The 21781-nt window shown below is 54.2% G+C and overlaps 1 protein-coding gene and 1 non-coding gene across 5 annotated transcripts in view; both read left to right on the top strand.

The window, feature by feature from the left end:
* Positions 1-21781, top strand: part of EMID1 (EMI domain containing 1) — a 34277-nt gene that overhangs the window by 8612 nt on the left and 3884 nt on the right. Inside the window, exons 4-16 of one of the 4 annotated variants that reach the window (XR_012066193.1) lie at positions 4749-4832; positions 5848-5909; positions 7308-7428; positions 7614-7664; positions 7744-7833; positions 8609-8755; positions 9702-9782; positions 9923-9975; positions 10407-10469; positions 10572-10616; positions 15601-15645; positions 20606-20690; positions 21549-21639. Coding sequence is in view for 3 of the 4 variants with exons in the window: in XM_031692625.2 (XP_031548485.2) it covers positions 4749-4832; positions 5848-5909; positions 7308-7428; positions 7614-7664; positions 7744-7833; positions 8609-8755; positions 9702-9782; positions 9923-9975; positions 10407-10469; positions 10572-10616; positions 15601-15645; positions 21549-21639 (933 nt within the window). In the remaining variant the exon portion in view is untranslated. The remainder of the gene's footprint in view (positions 1-4748; positions 4833-5847; positions 5910-7307; positions 7429-7613; positions 7665-7743; positions 7834-8608; positions 8756-9701; positions 9783-9922; positions 9976-10406; positions 10470-10571; positions 10617-15600; positions 15646-20605; positions 20691-21548; positions 21640-21781) is intronic. The other 3 variants (XM_031692625.2, XM_072952998.1, XM_072952997.1) reach the window with 3 other exon arrangements.
* On the top strand, positions 11104-11177 carry TRNAS-AGA (transfer RNA serine (anticodon AGA)). The gene has a single exon. It is a non-coding gene; the product is annotated as a tRNA-Ser (tRNA).

Genomic DNA, 21781 nt, shown 5'->3' with positions numbered 1-21781 from the left:
CAAGTGAGCCAAAGAGGGAAAGGGAACGTCTGTCATTCCACAATCCAGCCTTGGATCAGCTGTGCTCTGCTGTGTGACCTGGGGCAAGCCCTTCACCACTCTGAACCCCGTCTCTATCTGGACCAGAGACTCACCTCCACCGTTGCTACTTAATAAATGTCTTCCTCTCCCCTTCAGCCCCCTGTGCTGGGTATTCTGCCCTGCTTCCCACCTCTGAGACCCCACTTCTCAGTCAGCTGCTCAGCAAACAGGCCTCTAGTCTCTAGATTTGATGTTCATGAGGCCAGTTTTCCATCTGCATAATGGGAATGTTGATTCTGCGATGATGAGTGAGGATGGGCTCTGATGTTCATGACAACCATGAGGAAGGGGCTAGAATGGGCCTCTTTTTACAGGTGGAGAAACGAGGCTCAGAGAGGCGAGGGGGCTGGCCTGGGGCCACTCAGCACGTGAGAGCTAGGACTGGGACCAGCCTGAGTCCATCTGTCAGTGCCTCTGGGCCTTGGGACGTGGGGCTGGATGGCAGAGAGGGTGACTGGCTGAGGCTGTCACCTGGCTGTCCACTCCTACCAGAAACAACAGGCGAGGAAAGGCCAAGGCCAAAATGTGTCATGTGGGCTGTCCTGACCCACTCAGTGGCCTGGGCTGTTGGGCTCTTCTAAGGGCAGGACTGTAGTGGCCACCATGTCACCCTGCTTCTGGGTGACATGATCTCTCACCCATTAGCCCCATTGTCCAGATAATGAAAGTGAGGCTCAGGGAGGGTATGGGTCTCACACAAGGTCACACAGCAAGCAAGCATTGTGGGCAGGATTCTCTCAAGTGCTTGGACCCGAGGTCTGCAGCGTACCCCTTCCTCAGACCCTTCTGCGGTCATAATGATGAGAGGGAGGAGAGCGGCTGCCTCCTCCATGCTGGGCACATGATTTGTCCTTGCCTCGGCCTCTCCGCTGTCCAGGGCCGGCCCTTCCTGCAGCATCTTTGGTGCTCTAACCAGATGCCAGGTGCGGTGCCTTCCTGTACAGATTCAGAATCCCGCAGGTTTAACACTGCACGAATCTGCCATATCTGCCACCCTGCTGGAAGGCTCGGTGGCCCTCACCTCCAACCCCTGCCAGTGCATCCTCCACCCACCCCCCAGCCAGGGGGGCTCCCCTCTCCACCCTCCCCGCTCCCCAGCTATGTGCCCCAGCCCTGCCCTCACTCCATTTTAGCCCTGGTCACACTGTCCTTCTCTTCCAGCCCTCAGCCTGCGCAGTGGCTGTCCTCTCTGCCTGCGACCTTCCTGAGCTCCCACGTGGCTCCAGGGGCCCCCACCCTTCCCCCACTACTTCCGTCTCTCTGGTTCCTGGCACGGGTCTGGCGTTAGGTGGGTGCAAGGGAAACGAGTGGGAACTTCATTTTACCCCAAGGAGGACCAGGACAGACACAGCCTGGGGCTTCCCAGAGGGCTGCTGGAGGGTTTGTGGAGCTCCCAGCCCCAGCCCCAGCCCTGAGCCCTGGCTCAGGCCAACAGCAGCAAATATTTACATTTGCAAAGTAAATTCCCAGGAAGGGAGCTAGGCTGGGTCAGGCGAGGTTGTGCCCATGTGGCCTGTGGTCAGTGGATCCAGCAGACCTCGGGCGAGGGTCATGAAGGAGCAAGCCCCTTGGAGAGGAAGTCAGAAATGGAGCCCGGGGAAACCCCCCAACTTCTCACAGCCGTCCCCAGCTGAGGGTGAGATTTGAATCCCGTGCCCTGCTCTCCCATCCCCCACCCTTCTCCTGCTGTGTGGACCACCAGCCTCTCGTCTCTGGGCCTCAGTGTTCTCATGAGGATCCTTTGAGAAGGGGCATGAGACACTGGGCAGAGGGAAGGACGGATGCTTATAGGGGCACAGGGCTAGAGACTGCAGATGGCTTTGTGGAGGTCAAGTTGGAGTGATGAGAGCTTTGGTGGGGGGTGGTCTTTGGCGGGTTCCCTGGTCTGTCTGGGAAGGCTTCCTGGAGGAGGTGACATGGGAGCAGCAACTGTGGGGTTGGGAGTGGGAGGCAGCGTGTGTGTGTGTGTGTGTGTGTGTGTGTGTGTGTGTGTGTGGGAGGGGATGGCCAGGACCTCCCAGGTGGTGGGAAGTGGCCCACAGGGTCCCAGAATGGAGCCGGGGTTTGTGGTCCTAGAACTAACTGGGAGCTCCTTGGAGGGCAAGGTTGGGGGTGGGGAGGGACCCTAAAGGGAGGACTACCAGGCCAGGGTGAAGGGGGCTCTCAGCCACTGGGGCCTGCTCCGGGGGCCCCGACTCAACACCGCTGGGAGGGCTGTGACATTTTTGTCCCTTACGAGACCTCCCCCAGCCCTAGGCTTTTCCCCTACTGGAATTTTGTGCGGTATTGGACCATTTACAATCTGGTTCAGCCCCTAAAGTATTTCTGTTTGTTTATCAGAATTTGGGGGAGTTTGGGGATTTTTGTGAATCCTGAATCCAGAGCCAGCTTTTCTGTGGTCTTTTTGACAGTTTTTGTTATTTCTTTAAACTTTTTTTTCTTGTTTATAAAATTTGAACTCGCAATTTCTTTGCACTGCTGGTCAGGCCATGTTTTCATTAGTTTTTCTAGTTCTCTCTGGTTCCCAGTGAAATGTCCCAAAGCAAATGGGTTGAAAAAGAATTTCCAACCACAAGTTCACAAATTAATAACTCAGGGACACCCCATTGTGACGTTAGAACACTTATACTCATTTTCAACCGTTGTGTCTGCTGTCCACATTATTTTGCCTTTAATTTTGTTTGCTTGTTTTAAATTCATTTTCTGCCAATGATTCATGCATTCATCAACAAAAGGTTTATTGAGGCCTCTGAGGCCCTACTGCGCGCCGGGCACTTTTCCCAGTCAAGGGAAATATGGCCGAAGTCCCTGCCTGGTGGGGCTCCTGTTCCAGCCAGGGGGGCGGAAGACCAGACTGGGGAGCTGGCACAGCACATGCATGTCGGGGGTGCAGAGTGCCGTGGAAAAAGGACAGCGGGGCGGGCAGGGCGGATGCTTCGCCAAACTTCATCTCAGAGAAAACCCCAACTTCCACGGGGCTGGAGGGACGGCCACTTGCTTCGTTTGGTCAACTTCCTGAAAAGAGCCATCAAATGGCCTTTTACATCTTCACTTGGGAGCAGAGAGGATGGGGCTGGGCTTCTCAGGAGCCAGTGTTCCTGACGGGCGCCGGGTCACCCTGTCCCTGCCCAGTGGGACTTAGGGACTGACTCCTGGTGCCAGGCGGCCCAGGAGAGAGGAGGCTGGACCGGAACTCCTGGGTTCCAATCCAGGCTCCAGCCTTCATCACCTGGGCTCCTGGTCACTTCACTGCCTTGTTTCCCTGAAGGGAAATATTTATATTCACTCATCCACTTACTTGATCATGAGGGACACAGGACTGGTGATACCGAAGTGGTCAGTGCCTCAGTTTCCTGATCTGTAAAGCGGAGGTGACACTAGCACTCACTCATGGAGCTTTGTGAGTTGAGGCTGTGTATGAGACGTGCTCAGGATGGGCTGGGCCCAGAGCAAGCACTAAACAAGCATTGGCTGCTACTATTATTATTATCCACCTTGTGGGATCGGGCTGGGCCCCGAGGAGCACTGGCACCAGGCATGGCTCCCAGTGGCATAGCACCCCCAACACACACCATCCCCCGTCCCCGTCCTGGGCTGCCAGCCCACTGCCTCCGTGGGTTTACTCCCTGCGAGGGGGCAAGTCGCAGGCCCCTAGGGAGGGGTTGCTGGGGCTGCGGGCCCAGCCTGAGCGAAGGCCCCGTGGTGGGACCCCGAGAGGGCCTGGCAGCCTCCCCTCTGGGGGCTGGCCAGAGGGACCCGTCTGGTTTGAGTTCCCGGCGCCTCTCTCTCCCTGCACTAAGCCACAGGCTGGCTCTGAGCTGCCAGGCCCATGCCTTATTTGGGCCTTGTCTCCCCCCAGGCGACACTTCGTGGCCTTAAAAGGCAGGCCTGGGGGGGTGCAGAGGGGGGCAATTGTCACTGCTGGCTTCAGAGCCCCTCCAGCTGCGCCCCCCACCCCTGGCTTGGCTAGCCCAAGCCTCCAGCTGTGGAGAAAGCCAGGCTTCCAAAGCCTGACCAGCCAGGGCGGCCTGCTCCTCACAGGGGTGGTGGCAGGGGTGGGCTCCGGGAACGGCCCCCCCCCCCGCCATGCCCTCCCAGGCAGCCAGCCTCCCTCTGGTTTTCATTTAAAACCAGGGCTGGATCCACTTGGGTGTCTTCTTACCCAAGTGGGGCAGAGAGAGGGTGGACGTGGCTGCGGTACTGAGTGCCTACTGCGTGTCAGGCCCTGCGTGCGCACAGTGGGCCCTTTGCACGTATCGCTGTCCTCAGGCGTCATGCCAATTGGAGGCGTAGAGGCCTTCTGACCCCTTGTAGAGATGTTCAGAGAGGGCAAGTCGCACGGGTCAGCAAGTGGTGGGGTGGGGCCCCAACCTTGCATCTCCTCTCTCTAAGCTCTTAATCCATGCAGCTGGCTAGGGTTGCTTGGGAAGCCCCCACCCACTGCCAGCCCCTCTCCCAGGCCCATCAGGTTGACAGCCATGTTCCAGCTCAGCCCAGTTCATGCTGTGTGACACAGGTAAACTTCCCCACCTCTCTGGGCCTCTGTCTCCCTCTGCACTAAGGGGAATACGGATCCCTGCTGCAGCTACAGTGGCAGGTGGGAGAGTGGGGGGTGGACAAAATGAAGCGTCACAGCCAGCAGGGTGCTTATCCTCACTGTCCCTCAGTTTCAGGCTCCTCTGGCTTCGTGGAGCCCGGGTGGCCGGGCAGTGCCATGCGGCGGATGGCACTTCAGCCCACAGCCTTCTCAGGTGGGTCCTGGGGCAGCTGATTGGGGTCCCTCTGGACTAGGGGAGACCTGGAAGGGCTGGTGGTGACCGTCCTAAAAGCCATCTGGGCCCAGCAGTGGAGGGTCAGGGACAGCGCCCTGCCCTGGTCCACACCAGGCTGGAAAGAAAACTTTGAGGGGGAGGAAGAGGAAGGGCCCTCAAGGGGAGTCCAACCTGGGCCCAGGCACCCCGAGACACAGGACCCCCAGAATCTTTCAGACACTGATGGAGCTTTCTATTGTCAATGCGTTTAAACCTCACAGTGTACCCCCACCCCAGGAAGGCATCATTGTCCCCACTTTAAAGAGGGGGAAGCTGAGGGTTTGAGAGGGGACATGCCCTTCCCGAGGCCCCACACCCAGGAAGGGGCAGCGCTGGGACTTGACCCCTGGCTTCGTGCCTGTCATTCCACCCTCGCTGTGAGCTCAGCATCCCCAGGTGTGAATGGGGGTGACACTGATCCTAACATGCAGGGTCGTGGTGGGAACCAAAGAGATGAGCTTGTGGAGGGCCTGGCTGGTGCCTGGCATTCTTACAAATAACTTAGGGGTATCGCTGAGGAGGCCAGAAGAGCTGGATGGTGGTTCTGGAGGAGGGTCAGAGGGTGGCACCTCTGAGGCCACCCCAGTCTGGACTGTGATGTGCGGTCCCCAAAGCCGGCAAGCCGAGGCCAGCCCTGCCCAGGTGGGAAGCAACAGGCTTTCCCACCCTGGCTTCTGGAAAAGGGGTCCCTGGGATGAGGAGGCTGCCAGGAGTCGGTCCCATCCCTGGTCCTGCTCTGGGAGAAACAGTCCCCTCTGGGCGCCATAGCCAAGGACCCCTGCAGGACATGGCCCACCCTAGACAGGCTGTGGCTCTATAGCCTCTTCCCTGCGATGGGCTCTCTTATGGGTTGGGGTCATCAGGTATCTGTCCTCTCCCACCATCCCGCGCCCAGGGGCTGAGGGGCTCCGAGCGGAACCCAGGAGCCCCGGCCCAGCCTCCTCCCTCCCCATAGGTTGTCTCAACTGCAGCAAAGTGTCGGAGCTGACGGAGCGGCTGAAGGTGCTGGAGGCCAAGGTGGGTGAGCAGTGTTCCTGCCAGGAGGCACCACCCTCCCGTTGGTTCCTATCTCGCTTTTTCAGCCTTCCCTCCAGGGAAGCCTGCTCACAGCCAGACAGCCTGGCCTGCTCTTCCTCCAGGCGCCCCATCCCCGTCCCAACCAGAGACGCATGGCTGGGTCCCCTCCGTGCCCTGTCCTCCCCAAAATGCCATCTTCCCTGTCATCTATTGCACATCTCAAATTATTTCCAGATGAAAAGTTCTTAACAATTCAAACGAAAGACATTCTATGTTTAGAAACATGAAAAACTCAGAACCATGAAAAACCTGCCAGAAAATCACTGACAGCAGTCAATCACCTGTGCCCTGAGAGAGAGAGATTATCAACATTTAAGCATCTTTTCTTCCAGATTTTGTAAACACATAGAGGCATTTATACTTCGTCTGCAGATCCATTTCTCTATCATTCCCTCCTCTGGGAATTTATCTTAAGGAGATTAGATGCGAAGGTGTTTACTAAAGTGTTAACTATTAAGAGGGAAATTTGAAAACCAAACAACGGAAGGGGTGTTTGCATAATGAGGGGGCGTGGCACCCTGGCACACTAGACAGCTGTTAGCAACACCTCCGTTTTCTAACGTGAAAAGATGTCCCTGAGGTATCTATCAGGTGGAAAAACCAAACTTGTAAGCAACATGTGCTAGAAGCCCCATTATAAGGTATGAGCACCCCGGGAACACCCCACCCCACTCCCCAAGCTCCCTCCCAGGGGCAGTTGGCATGAGGGGCAACTCAGTCTCAGATCTAGGGGATGGTTCTCAGTTCTGGGTCTTCCCGAGAGTTTCAACTTCTCCGTGGACCCCCACGGTCCCCCACCCCGGTCAGTGGGCATTCGTAATCCTCAGTCAGCTGCTCAGGGCCCACCACCAGCCTCTCCCCCACACTGGGTCCAAAGTGATTTTATCCACATCTCAGGGCCTCTGTTTCATGTCAGACCCTCTCAAATTTCCCTTCAAATGTAAAAAAATTCTTCCAGCCTGTGGTGCTTTAACAGATCAAGAGAAGTTTCATATTATTTATGCATATAAATACATATAAATATACTTGTTCACATGCCAGGTAAGCATAGGAAAATACCACATGGCCCAGCAAACACGAGGACAGTCACAGAATTCAACGTGGGTGGCCATGATGGTGGTGATGACTTTCCTACAACGAATGTGATGAATTGTGCAGTTTGAAAACCACAGTCACTTCGGAGGAAGTTCTGGGCCCCTGTGGGCCTGGGTCTCCACTCCAGGCTGGGTTCTGCTGGCTGCATGGGCCTCCTGCCCCTCAAGTGGGGGCCCCTCCCCTGGCCTGTCCCTGGTGAGACCCTGGTACCCACCCCATCCCTATCGTCCTCTTCCTCCACAGGTGGCGGTGCTGACAGCCACCGAGCGGGCAGTGCCCCCAACCCCAGCTGCCCCCGAGGACCCCGCCCCGCTCTGGGGCTCCCCAGCTGCCCAGGGCAGCCCTGGGGATGGAGGCTTCCGAGGTGAGTGGGCCAGCGCAGAACACAGTCCCACAGGGGAATGAGTTTGGGGAGTGAGGTTCCAGCCCCCTCCCTGCTGCTGACTCCCAGCTTGACCCCTTGTGGGCCTAAGGGGTTGTCTCCTGAGCACTGGAGTCCTGGTGGAACTGGGAGCAGGAACGCTGGTGACACTGCCTTCCCCACCCCAGGGCTCCCGGGAGCCAGAGAAAATGCGAGGGCCCCGCTGCTCCCTGGAGATGGTAGGTGCTGGCTGAGGGTGGGCCCGGGGCGGGCAGGAGCAAGGCCGGGGCTGCGGACCTGATGAACCTTCTCCCCCAGATCGAGCTGGTGCCCGGGGGCTTCCTGGGCCCACTGGCCCGAAGGGAGATCCTGGCAGCCGGGGCCCAACGGGCATGAGAGGCCCGCCAGGTGAGTGCCCAAAGCCCTGCCCCCTCCAGCTCCCCTGGCCGCTCCCACAGGTGGACCCAGACTGGGGCCTTCCTTCCCCGACCCTGCCACAGTCAGCCGTGGCCCGGGCCCCTTCTGCTCCCTTGTCTCTCAGCTTACCAGCCCTCCAAGGGCCCCCTCTCCTGCCTGGGCTCCCCAGACTCTCTTTTGCATCCCCCGGCCTGTCCTCCCTGGGCACCTATCCCCAGGGGGTGGGTCAGACCAGACCCTGACCTCCTGGGGCTCGCAGACTGGGGAGGCTAGGGAGGCTGGGCCTAGGCAGAGGAGAAACAGCGTCCACCCCGTGTGACCAGGGTTCTTATGGGGGTGTTGCCAGTATGGGAGTCCCAGGGAAGGAAGCCCAGACCCAGCCTCCCTGCGGGGGTGGGGGGGCTTCCAGGGGGAGTGACATCTTAGATGAGGCCTCAGGCACATGCCAGGCAGCGCAAAGGGAGAGCTGATAGAGGACGCGACTCATGCAAAAACCTGGAAGAGAGAGAGGAGAATTTTCTGGAAATCAACATCTGCTAAGCACTTACTGTATACCAAATGTCCACTGTCCTGGAGCCCCAGGAGAGGGCTGTGTTCATCCCCCACATAAATGGCCAGGAAGTCAGAGCCAGGACCTGCCCTGGCCTGTGGCCTCTGGAGCCCTCATGTGCCTGCTGCCCCAGGCCACCTGGTCCCCCTCTCCTTGCAGCCTCCCTGGGCCACTGTGCCTTCTGCACACCCACCAGACCCCCTGGTTTCATTGCAGGTCTGCAGGGCCCCCCAGGGAGCCCTGGCCAGGCTGGAGCTGTGGGCACCCCTGGAGAGAGGGGACCTCCAGGCCCCCCGGGGCCTCCAGGGCCTCCTGGCCCCCCAGCCCCTGTTGGACCACCCTACGCCCGGATCTCCCAACATGGTGAGTCCCTCGGGGTCACAGCAGGTCGAGGTGGTGGTGGAGTGGGGCTGGCATGACTGTCTACCAGACACCTCCTGTATACCAGGCTTGCCCTCGGGCTGCATGTCACCTAATCCTCTGATGGGTGCTCCCTGATGAGGAAAACCAAGGCCCAGAGAGGGGACGTCACACAGTCAGGACATGGGGGGCCCGGCTTCAAATCCATGCCGCCTCAAGAGCTTGTGCTGGGAACCACCAGCATCCAGCCCTCCCACCAAGCCTTGGAGCTGTCCAGGGTGCAGCCCTCAGAGCACCAGGAAGCTCAAGGCCTGGCCACGGGAAGTAAGCCCTGAATGCCGAAGGCCACAGCCTTGCCCTTGTGCTTAGAGAGGCCCAGCCCCTCCACCCAGCTGGGCCCTGAGGGCATCCTTCACCTTCTCTGAAGCCTGACCTACATGCCTGCTGCCAGGGGTCAAGGGCTTTGAGTGCCAGGTTCAACCGCATCTGCGGCACATCTTTGGTGCATGGCCGGGCACCATTCATTCATCTTCCCATTCATCCTCCCACTCTGAGCCTCAGCTTCCCCATCTGTACGATGGGGACAGTGACCGTGCGGGCCTCCCAGAGCTCTGTGACACCATGCACAGCAGCTTGGCACAAAGTAGGTGCCATAAAATGGTAGCTTTAATTATTGTCCCCATTAGACATGTGACAGGCTCAGCAAGGGAGAGTTCTGCTCAATGTCACTGGCTAGATTCTGGCAGAGTTAGAATCCAGGCCTCCCTGCCTCCTGGTCCAGTATGGCCGACAGTCCCCCCAGTCCCCTTCCATCCACCTTGGAGCAGGTGTCCAGTGGCCCCAGCCACACTGCAGGCTGTCCCACAGGGCAGGAGTGGCAGGTTAAAACTGACTGCCCACTCTGCCTGGCCAGCCCAGCCCTGTTCAGCCATCATCTTTTCTCCCCCAGGGGACCCATTCCTGTCCAACACCTTCACTGAGACCAGCAGCCACTGGCCCCAGGGACCGGCCGGCCCCCCAGGGCCCATGGGTAAGTTGAGTCCAGGTCTAGGGTGCGGGGCAGGGCTGAGGGATGGCAGAGAGACCGGGGCTGGCTGGCAGGAGGGAGCTGGTGGTGGACTTTCTGGCATTGCACTGTTTTGGTCCTGAGGACATCCTGTCTTGTTCCAGGTCCTCCTGGACCTCCTGGTCCCATGGGCATCCCTGGGAGTCCTGGACACATGGTGAGTATGTCTCCAAGTACTCCATCCATCTGTCCATCCATCTACCCACCCACCCAACCCACCAATCTATTCACATGGTTACCCACCCACCCATCTATCCATCATCTATTCATCCATCCTTTCATTCATTCATTCAAGCATTTATGGAGAACTTAATATACAGACTACTTTTCATAAATCTTCTTATTCAATCCATGTAACAAGAAGCAAGTATTGTTATCACCTAAGGCCAAGAAAGGTGGAGATTCTTGCTGTTCGGCTGGGGCCAGCATGTGGCAGCTTCCCCACTGTGTGCTGGGCATTGGGTGTGTGGTGAAGGACCCAGGGGTCCAAGCCAAGCTGGGGCTCCCTCCCACACCTCCCTGTCCCCTGAGTCCCTGCCCACTCTACCTGGCCCCAGCGCAAGGCTGAGGTCCTGTCTTGTTGCTCAGGGACCTCCAGGCCCCTCTGGACCCAAAGGAATCTCTGGCCACCCAGGAGAGAAGGGCGAGAGAGTGAGTATTGAGGTGGCTTTGGGTGGGGGATTCTGGGGAGTCCTGGGGACCCTGGGTCAGACCCTCTGACAGCTGACTCCATTCCTCTCCTCTCCTGTACAGGGACTGCGTGGGGAGCCCGGCCCTCAAGGCTCCATGGGGCAGCGGGTAAGTGATGTTGCCCAGCCTGGATCCCACAGGCCCAGACCCCTGCTCTGGCTCCATCCCCTGTGGCCAGAGCCCCTGACCTTCCCTGTCTGGTCCAGGTCCTGTATGGCCCATCTCCTTTCTTGCCCCCTGTCTCAGGGTCCCATCAGCCTCTTAGAATCAGGCCTCTCCGTCTCCTTCACTCCTGCTCTGTGTCTCTGTACCTGTTTCTCTTTCTCTGTCATTACCTCTGTCTGCATCTCTCTGACTCTTATTTTCCTCTCCATCTCTCCAGCTAGGATTGTAGATTGGCTATTTCTCCCTTTAGTTTGGTCAGTTTTTGCTTCATGTACTTTCAAACTCTGTTATTAGGTGCATACATATTCAAGATTGTAATGTCTTCTTGGTCCTTTTATCTTTGTGAGATGGATAGCTTTCCCTCTGAAAATAATCTTTGTCTTGAATTCTACTTTGTTTAATATTAAAACAGCCACACCTGTGGCTGTGGGGATGGTTATAGCTCAGTGGTAGAGCACATGCTTAGAATGCATGAGGTCCTGGGTTCAATCCTCAGTACCTCCATTAAAAAAAATAATAAATAAATAGCCATACCAGCTTTCTTACACTTTGTTTTGCATGGCGTATCTTTTCCAGTCCTTTTGCTTTTGAGTCATCGGTTTTTCCTTTTTCTGGGGTGGGGGAGGTAATTAGGTTTATTATTTATTTTCAGAGGAGGTACTGGGAATTGAACCCAGGACCTTGTGTGTGCTAAGCATGCGCTCTGTCACCGAGCTATACCCTGCCCACAAGTCTTTCCATTTAAAGTGCCTCTTGTCAAAAAAAAAAAAAAAAAAAAAGGACACATGCTTGAATCTTACTTAAAAAAAAAAGTTGAGTTCATTTACATTTAATGGTATGTATCATTACTGATATGGTTCCCTGTAAGTCAGTCATCTTGCTATTTCTGTTCTATTTACCCCAATCTCTCCTCTATTTCTTTTTTTCCTCTTCTTTTCCTGCCTTCTTTTGGATTGAGAATTGTTGACAATTCTGTGTTCTCTCCACAACGACCTTTTAGCTACACCTCTCTCTGTTAGTTTTTCCTTGGTTGCTCTAAGGGTAACAACACACATCCTTGGCTTAGCATCATTTGCTTGAATTATTATTATACCACTTCATGTATAAGTAAGATCGTCACAACTCTGCAGTTCATCCCCTTCTGTCCTTGTGCTACTGCTGTCTTATGTTTTACTTCTGCATTTGTTATAAACCCTCAGCACCTTGTTATTGCTTTAAACAGCCAGGTGACTTTTAAAGAAGTATTTAAAAAAACAACAAAGAAAAATAGTCTTTTACATCGAATGATGCAGTTATCATTTCTGATACTCTTTATACCTTCCTTAGGTCCAAATTTCCATATAGTATCATCCCTCTTCAGCCTAAAGAACATCCTTTAGCCTTTCTTGTAGCGTGAGTCTGCTGGCAACAGATCCTCACTGCTTTTGTTTATCTAAAGCTGTGTTTAACCTTCATCTTTGGAAGATATTTTCACTGGATATAAAATGATAGGTTGGCAGTTTACTCTTTCTTTGTTACTTTCAAGATGTTGTTCTGGGGTCTCCGGCTCACGTAGACAGTTACAGTTTCTCATGAGAGACTGGCTGTCATACTTATTGTTCTTCCCGTGTACCTAATGTGTCTGTTCTGCTTTTTTCAGTCTTTTTTTCACTTTGCTTTTCAGTTCTAGAAGTTTCTATCATCATATTCTCAAGCTCAGAGATTTTTTTCCTCAGCCATGTCTGGTCTCCTAATAAGTCCTTCAAAGGCATTCTTCATTCTGTTAACACACTTTTTATCTCTAGTATTTCATTTCCTTTTAAATACATATGCAAAATATTTTAACATGAAAACTCTAATAATATTAAATCTTACACCCATGTGTCCAGTAAACAAGCTTAAGAAATAGAATCTTTTTTTTTTTTTTGCTCTTTTTGGGGGATGGGGAATTGGGTTTATTTATTTACTTTTAGAGGAGACGTTGGGGATTGAACCCAGGGCTTTGTGCATGCTAGGCACGTGCTCTACCACTTGAGCTACACCCACCTAACCCCCAAGAAATAGAACCTTATCAGTACCTTTGAAGCCCCCAGGTGCTCCTCCCCTGTCACTTACCCCTTGAAATGTACCTTAGAGGGAACATGAAATCTTGGCCAGGAAACTGAAGAATTTGTGACTGTAGGTAGAGTTTTCATGATTTTTTCCTGTTCTAGGTTGAACTTCAGGGAGGGGGTGATCTGGGAGATAAATGGCTGAAATTCTGCTGGATTTGTGTTTACAGACCACGGCTCTGATACCAGCAAGAAGGGCCTTTGCTAGGATTAGAGTATTTCTTTCTCTCTTAATGGAGGCACTGGGGATCGAACCCAGGACCCCGTGCATGCTAGGCACGCAGCGTACCACTGAGCTGTCCTCACCCTCTGGATTAGAGAATTTCTTAAGAGGCCTGGGAAGAATCTAATTGCCCTGAGTTAACTGACCTTGTGAAGAGGACCTTCAACTGAATCCCAGCACTTCTCTTTGATTCTTAGGATTTCCATCTCTCTGCTTATATGAGCCATCTGCTCTTAAACGTTGTCTGTTTTCTCCATGAAAGTCCTTAGCATATTAATCATGGTTGTTTTTTATTTTAAATTCTTGGTCTGAGAATTCCAACATTTGTGGCCTATCTGACTCTGGTTCTGATATTCGGCCTCTTGTAACTGTGTTTTTTGCCTTGTAATATGCCTTGTAATTTTTTGCTGAAAGGTAGCCGTGATGTACTGAGTGAAGGAAACTGCAGTCAGCAGGCCTTTAGTGAGGTAGTGGTGAGGGGCTGGGGTGGGGGAGGCAGTGATGTATTGTTGTATGATTAGGTCTCAGGGTTCCGGTGGGCCTGTGCCCCTGGACTGTGAACTCCTCCAGTTCTTCCCAGTTTTGTTTTGGTTTTTCCCCCTTAAGTGGGACAAGGTGGCCAGAGGGGTCTGGAGTTGGGATAGTTCCCTCCCCGCAAAGGCTAAAATTGGCTAAAGTTGGGTGTGTCCCTACCCCCACGTCAATTAGGCACCGATAAGACGCCAGCAGGTTAGGCTCTGGTGAAATAGTTTCTCCTGCGGGCCGGCCTTGTGAGGAAGAACAGAATGCTCTGGGGTACTTCAGGGTGGGTCCTCTCCCCTCTCCCGTCTCCCTTCTCTCCTCTCCCCTCTCCCTCTCCCTCTGACCAAAGCAGTTGGGGACTTTTCTCCAGTGTTCGTAGTGGGACCAGATCAAGCCCCTGGAGGTAAAACTCAAAAAAGTGTGAGTCCCTTGCAAAGACTGGGTCCCCCTGGAGGTTTTAACTCTCAGTGTGGTGCACACTGAGCCTCCAGAATTTCGTCATCACATTTAGGTTTCACTGTTGGGCAGTGGGTCCCAGGGAGGTTTCCGGTCCAGTCGGTTGTGACCCGCCTGTCTGTCTCTACAGTTTTGGGGGCAGTGGTTTGCTCTGTGACCTCACGGCTTTGGCTCCTCAAAGAAGAGTTGTTGATTTTTCAGTTTGTTTGGCTTCTTACTTGTTAGGACAGAATGGCGACTTCTGAGCTCTTTATACGCCAAACCAGAAATCTGCTTTGTTTTATTTTTCAATCACATTTGGAAGAAAGCTGGTTGACATATCCTCAAATTTTTTTTTTCTGTTCCTTGTGCTCTCTTCTCTCCTTCTGGGACTCCAGTTACACTTAATCGAGGCTCCCGTGAGTCATTGAGGCTGTACTGTTTTTTTTTCAAAAAATCTTTTTTGTGGGGAGGGTATAGCTCTGTGGTAGAGTGTGTGCTTTAGCATGCACGAGGATGTCCTGGCTTCAATCCCCAGTACCTCCATTAAAATAAGTAAATACATAAACCTAATTACCCGCCCCTCCCCCCCAAAATCTTCTCTCGGTGCTTCAGTTAGAATTATTGCATTCACCTGTCATCAAGTTAATTGATTCTTTCTTCCGTTAATGGCCCATCTTCAGTTAATCCCAGCTGATGAATTTTTTCTTTTCCTTTTTTTTTCCCTAACGGAGGTGCTGGGGATTGAACCCAGGACCTCCTGAAAGCTAAGTAGGCGCTCTACCCTCCCCATGAATTTTTTATTTCAAGTGTTACCATTTTCATTTCCAGGATTTCTATTTGGTTCTTTTTTGTTTGTTTTACCATGTTTACATCCCTCCTGAAATTCCCCATCTCATCACACATTATATCAATTCCACTAGATTCTCTAACATAAAATTTAACATTCATCATTGATACTTTAAGCTCTGTGTCTGCTAATTCCAGCATCTGGGTTGGCTATGGATCTGTTTCTACTGACTGGTTTTCCTCTTGAGTATAGGTCACATTTTTCTGCTTCTTCACATGTCTAATAATTTTGTGTTGCATACTGGACAATTTTAGATGACTTAGTGGGGGGAAATCTTCCTCTGGAAAGTGTTGAGTTTTGCTTTAGGATGTCGCTCGGACTCACTTTGTGACTTTACCGACCAGCCAAGGATTAGAGAAGAGTATTTATAGAGTTTGCTCCCCTACGGGCTCCCTGCTTGCCAGTATTTCCTCTCAGTTTCCTCCTCCTCTGGCCATATCAACCCCAACCTCTGACTCCTCAGGCCAATGAGACTAAAGCTTTCCACTTGAGCTGTGTGCCAGGCGGAGAGGGCTGGGGTGAGCCCCTAGAGGAAGAGCCGTAAATACATGGACGTTACCCAGTGTGGTTCCCTTCTTTCAAGGGTCAGGTATTTTTCCGTTTCTGGCTGCTCTTTATCACTTTCCGTTGCCATCTGGCAGTTGTTTTTTGCGCTTTGATCTCATGTTAGTCCAAACAGCCACTCTCTTCTCTGTCTCAGCCTCATTGAGCCTCCCTCCCCGGCCTCTGTCCCTCCCACCCAACCCCCGCCGTGTCCCCGCCCACCCCCCAGTCTCTCACTTTGCGTCCTCTCTCTCCCTCCTGCAGGGGGAACCTGGCCCCAAAGGAGACCCTGGTGACAAGAGCCACTGGGTAAGCTCTCGCCCAGCACTGACCTCCCGCTGCCTCATCCTGCCCTGGGCACTCAGGAGATTATTTTGGGGTGGGGGCACCCCATCCAAATCCTCTTTGCCACCTGGTCTCCCAGGGAGGAGCCTTGACAGGTCTCAGCCCCAGCCCCCTTCCCTGTCCCATCCGTCCGTCTATCCCCAGTGGGCAGCGCCGCCTTTATCCGCAGACGCTCCACTCTCTCTGTCTTTGCCCCTGCCTCTGCCTTCCCTCTGTGGCCTTTCCGGGCCAGGGTGACCCTGCCTGTTCCTCCTGGGCAGTTCGGGCTGACCCAGTCCAGACTGCATCCCCTGCCTCCAGAGTCCCCTCCCAGCGAGGGCTTTGGCTGCTGCTCCCCTGTCTGCAGAAGAAGGGGAAACATGAAAACAATATCCACAGAGAAGGATGGGACAGGAGGCCTTAGGAAAGCCGTGGAGCAAAGGAAGGGAGGGGCAGAAATGCTGAGGTACACAGGAGCTCTTTGGTAAAAGGAACAGGGGAACTAGACACCACCAGACACATAGGAAACCCATGAATCATAGGAAGGGAGGCCTAGAAACCACCATGTACACATTGTACGTGGTACATGGGGTCAGAAGACCTGGATCCACTATACTCAAAGGACCTACAATTAACATGAGGTCCTAGACACCATCACATGCGTAGGAAACACATTAGAAGTGGGAGGAGCGGCCTAGAAGCTGTCGTACGCATGGCAGAACCATGGAAAATGAAGACGAGGGGATCTAGAAACCACTGTACACAAAAGCAGCCCAGGAAGAATGGGAAGGGAGGCCTAGAAACTCACATACAATGGAGTAAGTGGGAAAGGGAACCTAGAAACCTTCACAATCATGAGAGAGTTGTACTGAATGAATTTCAGGGCCTAGAAATCTCCCCACCCAGGAGACACATGGGGGAGGACCAAAAGCCCCACAAGGCAGGGACCTGGAAACCACTGCTGACACAGGAGACATCTGGAAAATGGCTGGGATGGGGGCAGACGGGAGAGACAACTGGGACGTTCTTTTGGAGGCTGGTTTGTGCCTCCCCGTCCCCCCACCCCTCTCCCCGGTGCAGTCTGGCTGGGCTGCCCTGCTTCCTGGCAGGCACTAGTTAATGAAGACATGGGAAGCACCCAGCGCCTGCCCTGCTCTCTCTGCTCCTGACTGTGGGGTCAGTGACGGATTCAGCCGTGGGAGCCCCCCACCCTGCACGAGCCCTCCCCCATGGCTCTCCATGACTTCTGGGGCCCTGCTACCTCTCTGGCAAGCCTCTCCCAGCCCCTCGCAGCCACCCCGCTCCCTCACCCCCCTCCACCCACTACGCACTCCAGAGCCTCTTAAGCATCCTGTCAGCATGGGGCGGGCGTGAACAGGAGTGGGGGTCAGCCAGCCCTCTACCTCCCCGAGGCCCCTTCACTGGCCTCTGCCAGAGACCCTTGGTTTGGAAACATTTTTCACCCAGCCCAGGGGAGGAGGGAGAGGTGAGATGAAGGCTGAATTAGGCTGAGCAGCTCCATCTGGGACCCCATGCAGAACAGATGCCTGAACTCTCCCAGAACAGGCCTCAAACTCAGGACCACCTGTGGGAGGGGGCCCCCCAAGAGGTAGCAGGGCCCCTGCCCATCCACCTGCCTCCCCTTCACCCATTGTCCTGCCCCTGCTTGCTGCCCGCCTGGGATGGGACCCGCTGGCCTGGGGGCTGCATGAGGCTTTGGGGGCTGGGGGACCAGCTCTGTTGGGGGCAGGTGGGGATGAGGTTCATGTGGGGAAGGGCCCTGACAGCTCCTATGCACAAATCCACCTACCAACCCCCACTTAGTGAAGCTTCTGGAGCTATTGATCTGGCTGTGACTCAGCAGTGACACCCGGTGGTTATGAGGATGCACTGCAGGCACTGCCTCGGAGCGACAGGGCTGAGCTGGCCCATCTACACCAAAGCTTCTACCCCTTACTTAGACAGGAAAAACTGACGCACAACTCCATAAAGCGACTTATTGGCAGAACTGGAGCTGAAGCCCAGGCTTTTCAGCTCCCAGGACTGGAGGAGCCATCTAACTTTCCCCAAGCACCTCCTTGATAGGTGCCAGGCCCCAGGCTAGGCACTGTGGCAATAGATGTATTTTGGACATAGTCCCCACTCTCAGGATGGTCACAGTGGGGTGGGGGGAAAACAGACCAGTACCAGCAGTGACAGGACGGGGGAGCTCAGCTGTGATGTGGGAGGATTTAGCATCTTCCTGGATGAGGGGACCCAGGCTAAAGCCTGAAAGGTGCACTAACCAGACAAAGGGTATGCAGGCAGAGGAGTGGGAACATCACATGCAAGGGCCCTGGGGCACGAGTGAGCCTGGTTGTGATTGAAGAGCTGCAAATACTTGCCGTGGCAGAGTGTGTCAGGCAAGGGGTGATACAGAGGTCAAAGGGGCTTTTAGCACATAAGAGGCCAAGCTGAGGAATTTGAACTTTGCTCTATGGACAGTGGGGAGTCATTGAAATATTTATAAGTAGAGGAATGAAGTGATCACGTTTTTGTTTGCAAAAGATCCCTCTGATTGCCGTGTGGAGAACGGATGGGAGAAGAGAGCAATGTGGTAGCCGAAAGAGAGACTAGGCTGGAGGCTGTCACGGTCATCCTGGCAAGAGACTCTGGGGGCTTGAACCGGGAGGGGGGACAGAGAGGATGGGCAGATGTCAGTGAAGCTAAGAAACGCTTGGGTGCTAGCCTGGCTGTGAGGGGGAGCGAGAAGTTAAGGGAGATGTTTACAATAGTAAAAGAGCCAGGAGATGCAGCCTGCTGAGTTTTGTCCATGGAAAATGGGAAACGTCTGTGTGACAGCCAAGTGGGGTATCCAGCAGGCCCTGGACACTCAGGCCAGGCTGGGAGGGGACTGGGGTGTCACCAGTGCAAACAGCAGGCCACTCACCAGAATTTTTTAAAATTTTTCCCCTAGATTTTTACTTTAAAAAATTTCAAACAGAAAAGCTGTCCCCTTCTACTAGACTGATCAATTATTAGTACTTTGCCACATTTGCTCTATCTGTATATATTTACAGCCCTTGTTCTAATCCACTTGAAAGTAATTTGCAAACCTCATCCATATCTCCCATAACACGTCAGTGTGTCTTGAAAGAATATGGGCCTTCTCCCAAAGAACCACAATACCACTGTGACAGCAAGGTGACATTAATTCATTGAAGTGACGCCTCTTAATATACAGCTTATGTATCCATTTTACCAGTTGTCCCCAAAATGTGTTTTGTAGCTGGTTTTCAAAAAAAAAAAATCAAGATTCATGTATTGCCTTTGGTTGCCATAAATTTCTCTCTAGTCTCTTTCAACCTAGAACAGGCCCCCTGCCTTTTTCTTCTTTTTCTTGTCTTTGTCTTTTTGTGACTATCCCACTGTCTAGATTTGTCTGATTGTTCCCTGGTGATGAGATGCAGGTTCAATACCCTTGGCCAGCGCACTGGTGGGAGATGCAGTGCCCTCTTACTGCATCTGCTCAGGAGGCTCGTGATGTCAGCTTGTCCCACTGTCCATGCCAGCAGTGGCTTAATGTAATTTGTGGAGCCCATCCATTTTTAGATGGAGGTAATGCTTAAAGAGAGATTACTTTAGGGTGCAGCCCTTGGTGACCCTGTGACCCCCCAGGCTTGATGGCCAGTTGGTGGCCTGAGGGTAGCCCCATCCATATGACGTGGACAGAACACCTGGATCATAACGGACAGTCCCAGCATGGCCTCAGTGGGCTCACTTAGAACACATTGGGTTGTTTGATGTTTTTGTGGGAACAGCAACCTTGAAGGTAGTGATTGTACCAAGATGTATATTATACAGCATCCCTTCATTTAACCTGTACTAAGTAAAGGACTGTGAGAGAGACGCCCAGATCTGTCAGGGCTGGAATAGTTTATTTGCCACCCTGGTGCTCTGTCGGAATTAAGAGTTCTACACTCTGGAATAGCTTCAGTCTGGACTAGGGAAGAGGAAGGAGTGAGGGGCTGTGGAGTTTTGACAAGACCATGGACTGGGTGCTGGGGAAGGAAAGGACAGATTGGGAGGGAGTGAAGGTGAGGGCCAGCTGTGGTCCCTGGCCAGAGCCCTAGGCAGCAGCTGGCACCACTTGAGAAAGGAGACTCCCAGAGCAGGGAGGCCAGGGGCTGCTGGCCTGTGGGCTACTGCCGCATTGCTGGGTGTGGATGCTGGAGACTCAGCTGAGAAGAGAGGGCGGGGCTGAGGCCAGGGCACTAGGAGGAGCAGTGTAGGGACCTGGAGTAGTCACAGCTCAGGGAGGTATGAGCCCAGAGGCTGTGGAGGGGGCACCTGGGCCTGAACTTCAGCTTTGCCAGCGTTTAAAGCATAGCTTCCCAACAGCGAAGCCCTCAAACATTTTGTAATTTTACTCGTATGTTCGTTTTGAAGTGAATGGGAAGGATGTTGGTAAATAGCCTGATCCCACTGACGGAGTTAATTAGGATGAGACAAACGTAGTATATAAGGCAAAATTGGGTCAATTTAAAGAATATTAGGTAAACAAAAGTATAAGTGGCCCAGGGATGTGGCAGGGATCATGCAGATGATGTGAGAACAACTGGTTTCAGGCAACAGAGCTGGGGGAGGGGCCAGGGCAGGTTCCGGGGCAGGGGAAGGCAGCGCTGCCCTGCAGACTGGCCTCCTTTGCCCCCAGCGCAGCAGGATTTGCAGGGTTGTGGGGAGAGAGCAGCCAGCTGGGTGGGATCTTACCAGGGGGCTGCTTCCGCCTGCCTTATCCCTCTCCCATCCTCCCCTGGCCTTGTCCCTGCTGTCCGTGGGCCCTGGGCTGCGGCAGGTGGTGCGGGGCTGCAGGTGCATGTCCAGGGCGGGGCATGGGCCACCAAGAAGCTTTGCAGGGCCCCTCCCCTGCCCCCTTCACGGCTGCATCTGTCTCTTTCCTCCACAGGGGGAGGGGTTGCACCAACTACGCGAGGCTTTGAAGATTTTAGCTGAAAGGGTTTTAATCTTGGAAACAATGATTGGGCTCTACGGTGAGTAGAGACAGACAGACGGACAGACAGCCCAGCCCCCGCCCGCCAGCCTTCCCCAGTCAAGAGGCTGGAGAATGGACCTGCCCCAGGCAGGTGGGGGCCTGAGAGGCCAAGACCACCCCTCCCTCAATGACTGACTGGTCCCTTGTCCACAGGTGAACGGAGGCCCTAGCAACCTGGGCCCCTACCCCTGCGGTCAGACCCGGGCCTCTGGGCATTGTGGGTAATGTGGTTTCCAGGCCTGCAGGGGAACCAGTGCTAACAGATTCCGAGTCTGAAAGGAATTATGGGCAATGGAGCCAAACTCTAGAGCAGCAGGGGACTGTGGGTAACAGCCAGACTGCAGCAGTGCAGGGGATTGTGGGTAATAAAGTCAGAGCCCAGGCCCAGCGGAGAATTATGGGTAATGGACCCAAGACTCCAGCGAGGCTTTGGCTGTAGAGAAATTGTGGGGAACAGAGCCAGTGTGCACATCCACAGGGCAACAGACATGGGGCTAGACTCCAGAAGTGCAGGGGGCTGTGGGTGACAGAGCCAGGCTCGGGCCCCAGGAGACTCTGGGGAATGTACCACCCATCAGTTCCGACCCCAGAGGCTCTCACTGAGCAGGCTCTCCTGGCCCCAGCGTTCCCCTTTAGTGGGCTGAGACCCTTCCCCAGGCATTCACCTACCAGTTCATCACCCATCTGGTCACTTGAGGAGCCAGGCCAGTCCCATCCCCACTTAGAAGGAGAGACCAGGGTCTCAACTGAGACTTGCCCAGGCTCCTGCCTAGGAGCCCTGCCCCCGCCCTTGGCTCCCTGGCCCAGACCCCGGAGGCCGGACTCGCACCGTCTGCTCTTCTCGATCTCCCATCAGGCTCCTAGCTTACAGAGCTTCCTGCAGCAGCAGGCTCAGCTGGAGCTCCTGGCCAGACGGGTCACCCTGCTGGAAGCCATCATCTGGCCAGGTAACGGCAGGGCGGGCAGGCAGGGGCAGCCCCTTCCAGGAAGGGCCTGGGGGACACAGAAGGCACCTTCCAATGCTGGACCTATGCTAGCAGACCCTTGCTCTTAGCCCTTCCATCCAGCCCTCAGACAGTGCCTGGCACA

The sequence above is a fragment of the Vicugna pacos genome, chromosome 32, assembly GCF_048564905.1.
Source record: "Vicugna pacos chromosome 32, VicPac4, whole genome shotgun sequence".
Classification (NCBI taxonomy): Eukaryota; Metazoa; Chordata; class Mammalia; order Artiodactyla; family Camelidae; genus Vicugna; species Vicugna pacos.
Note: the sequence above shows the minus strand (reverse complement) of the source record. Positions and strands in the feature narration are given on the sequence as shown.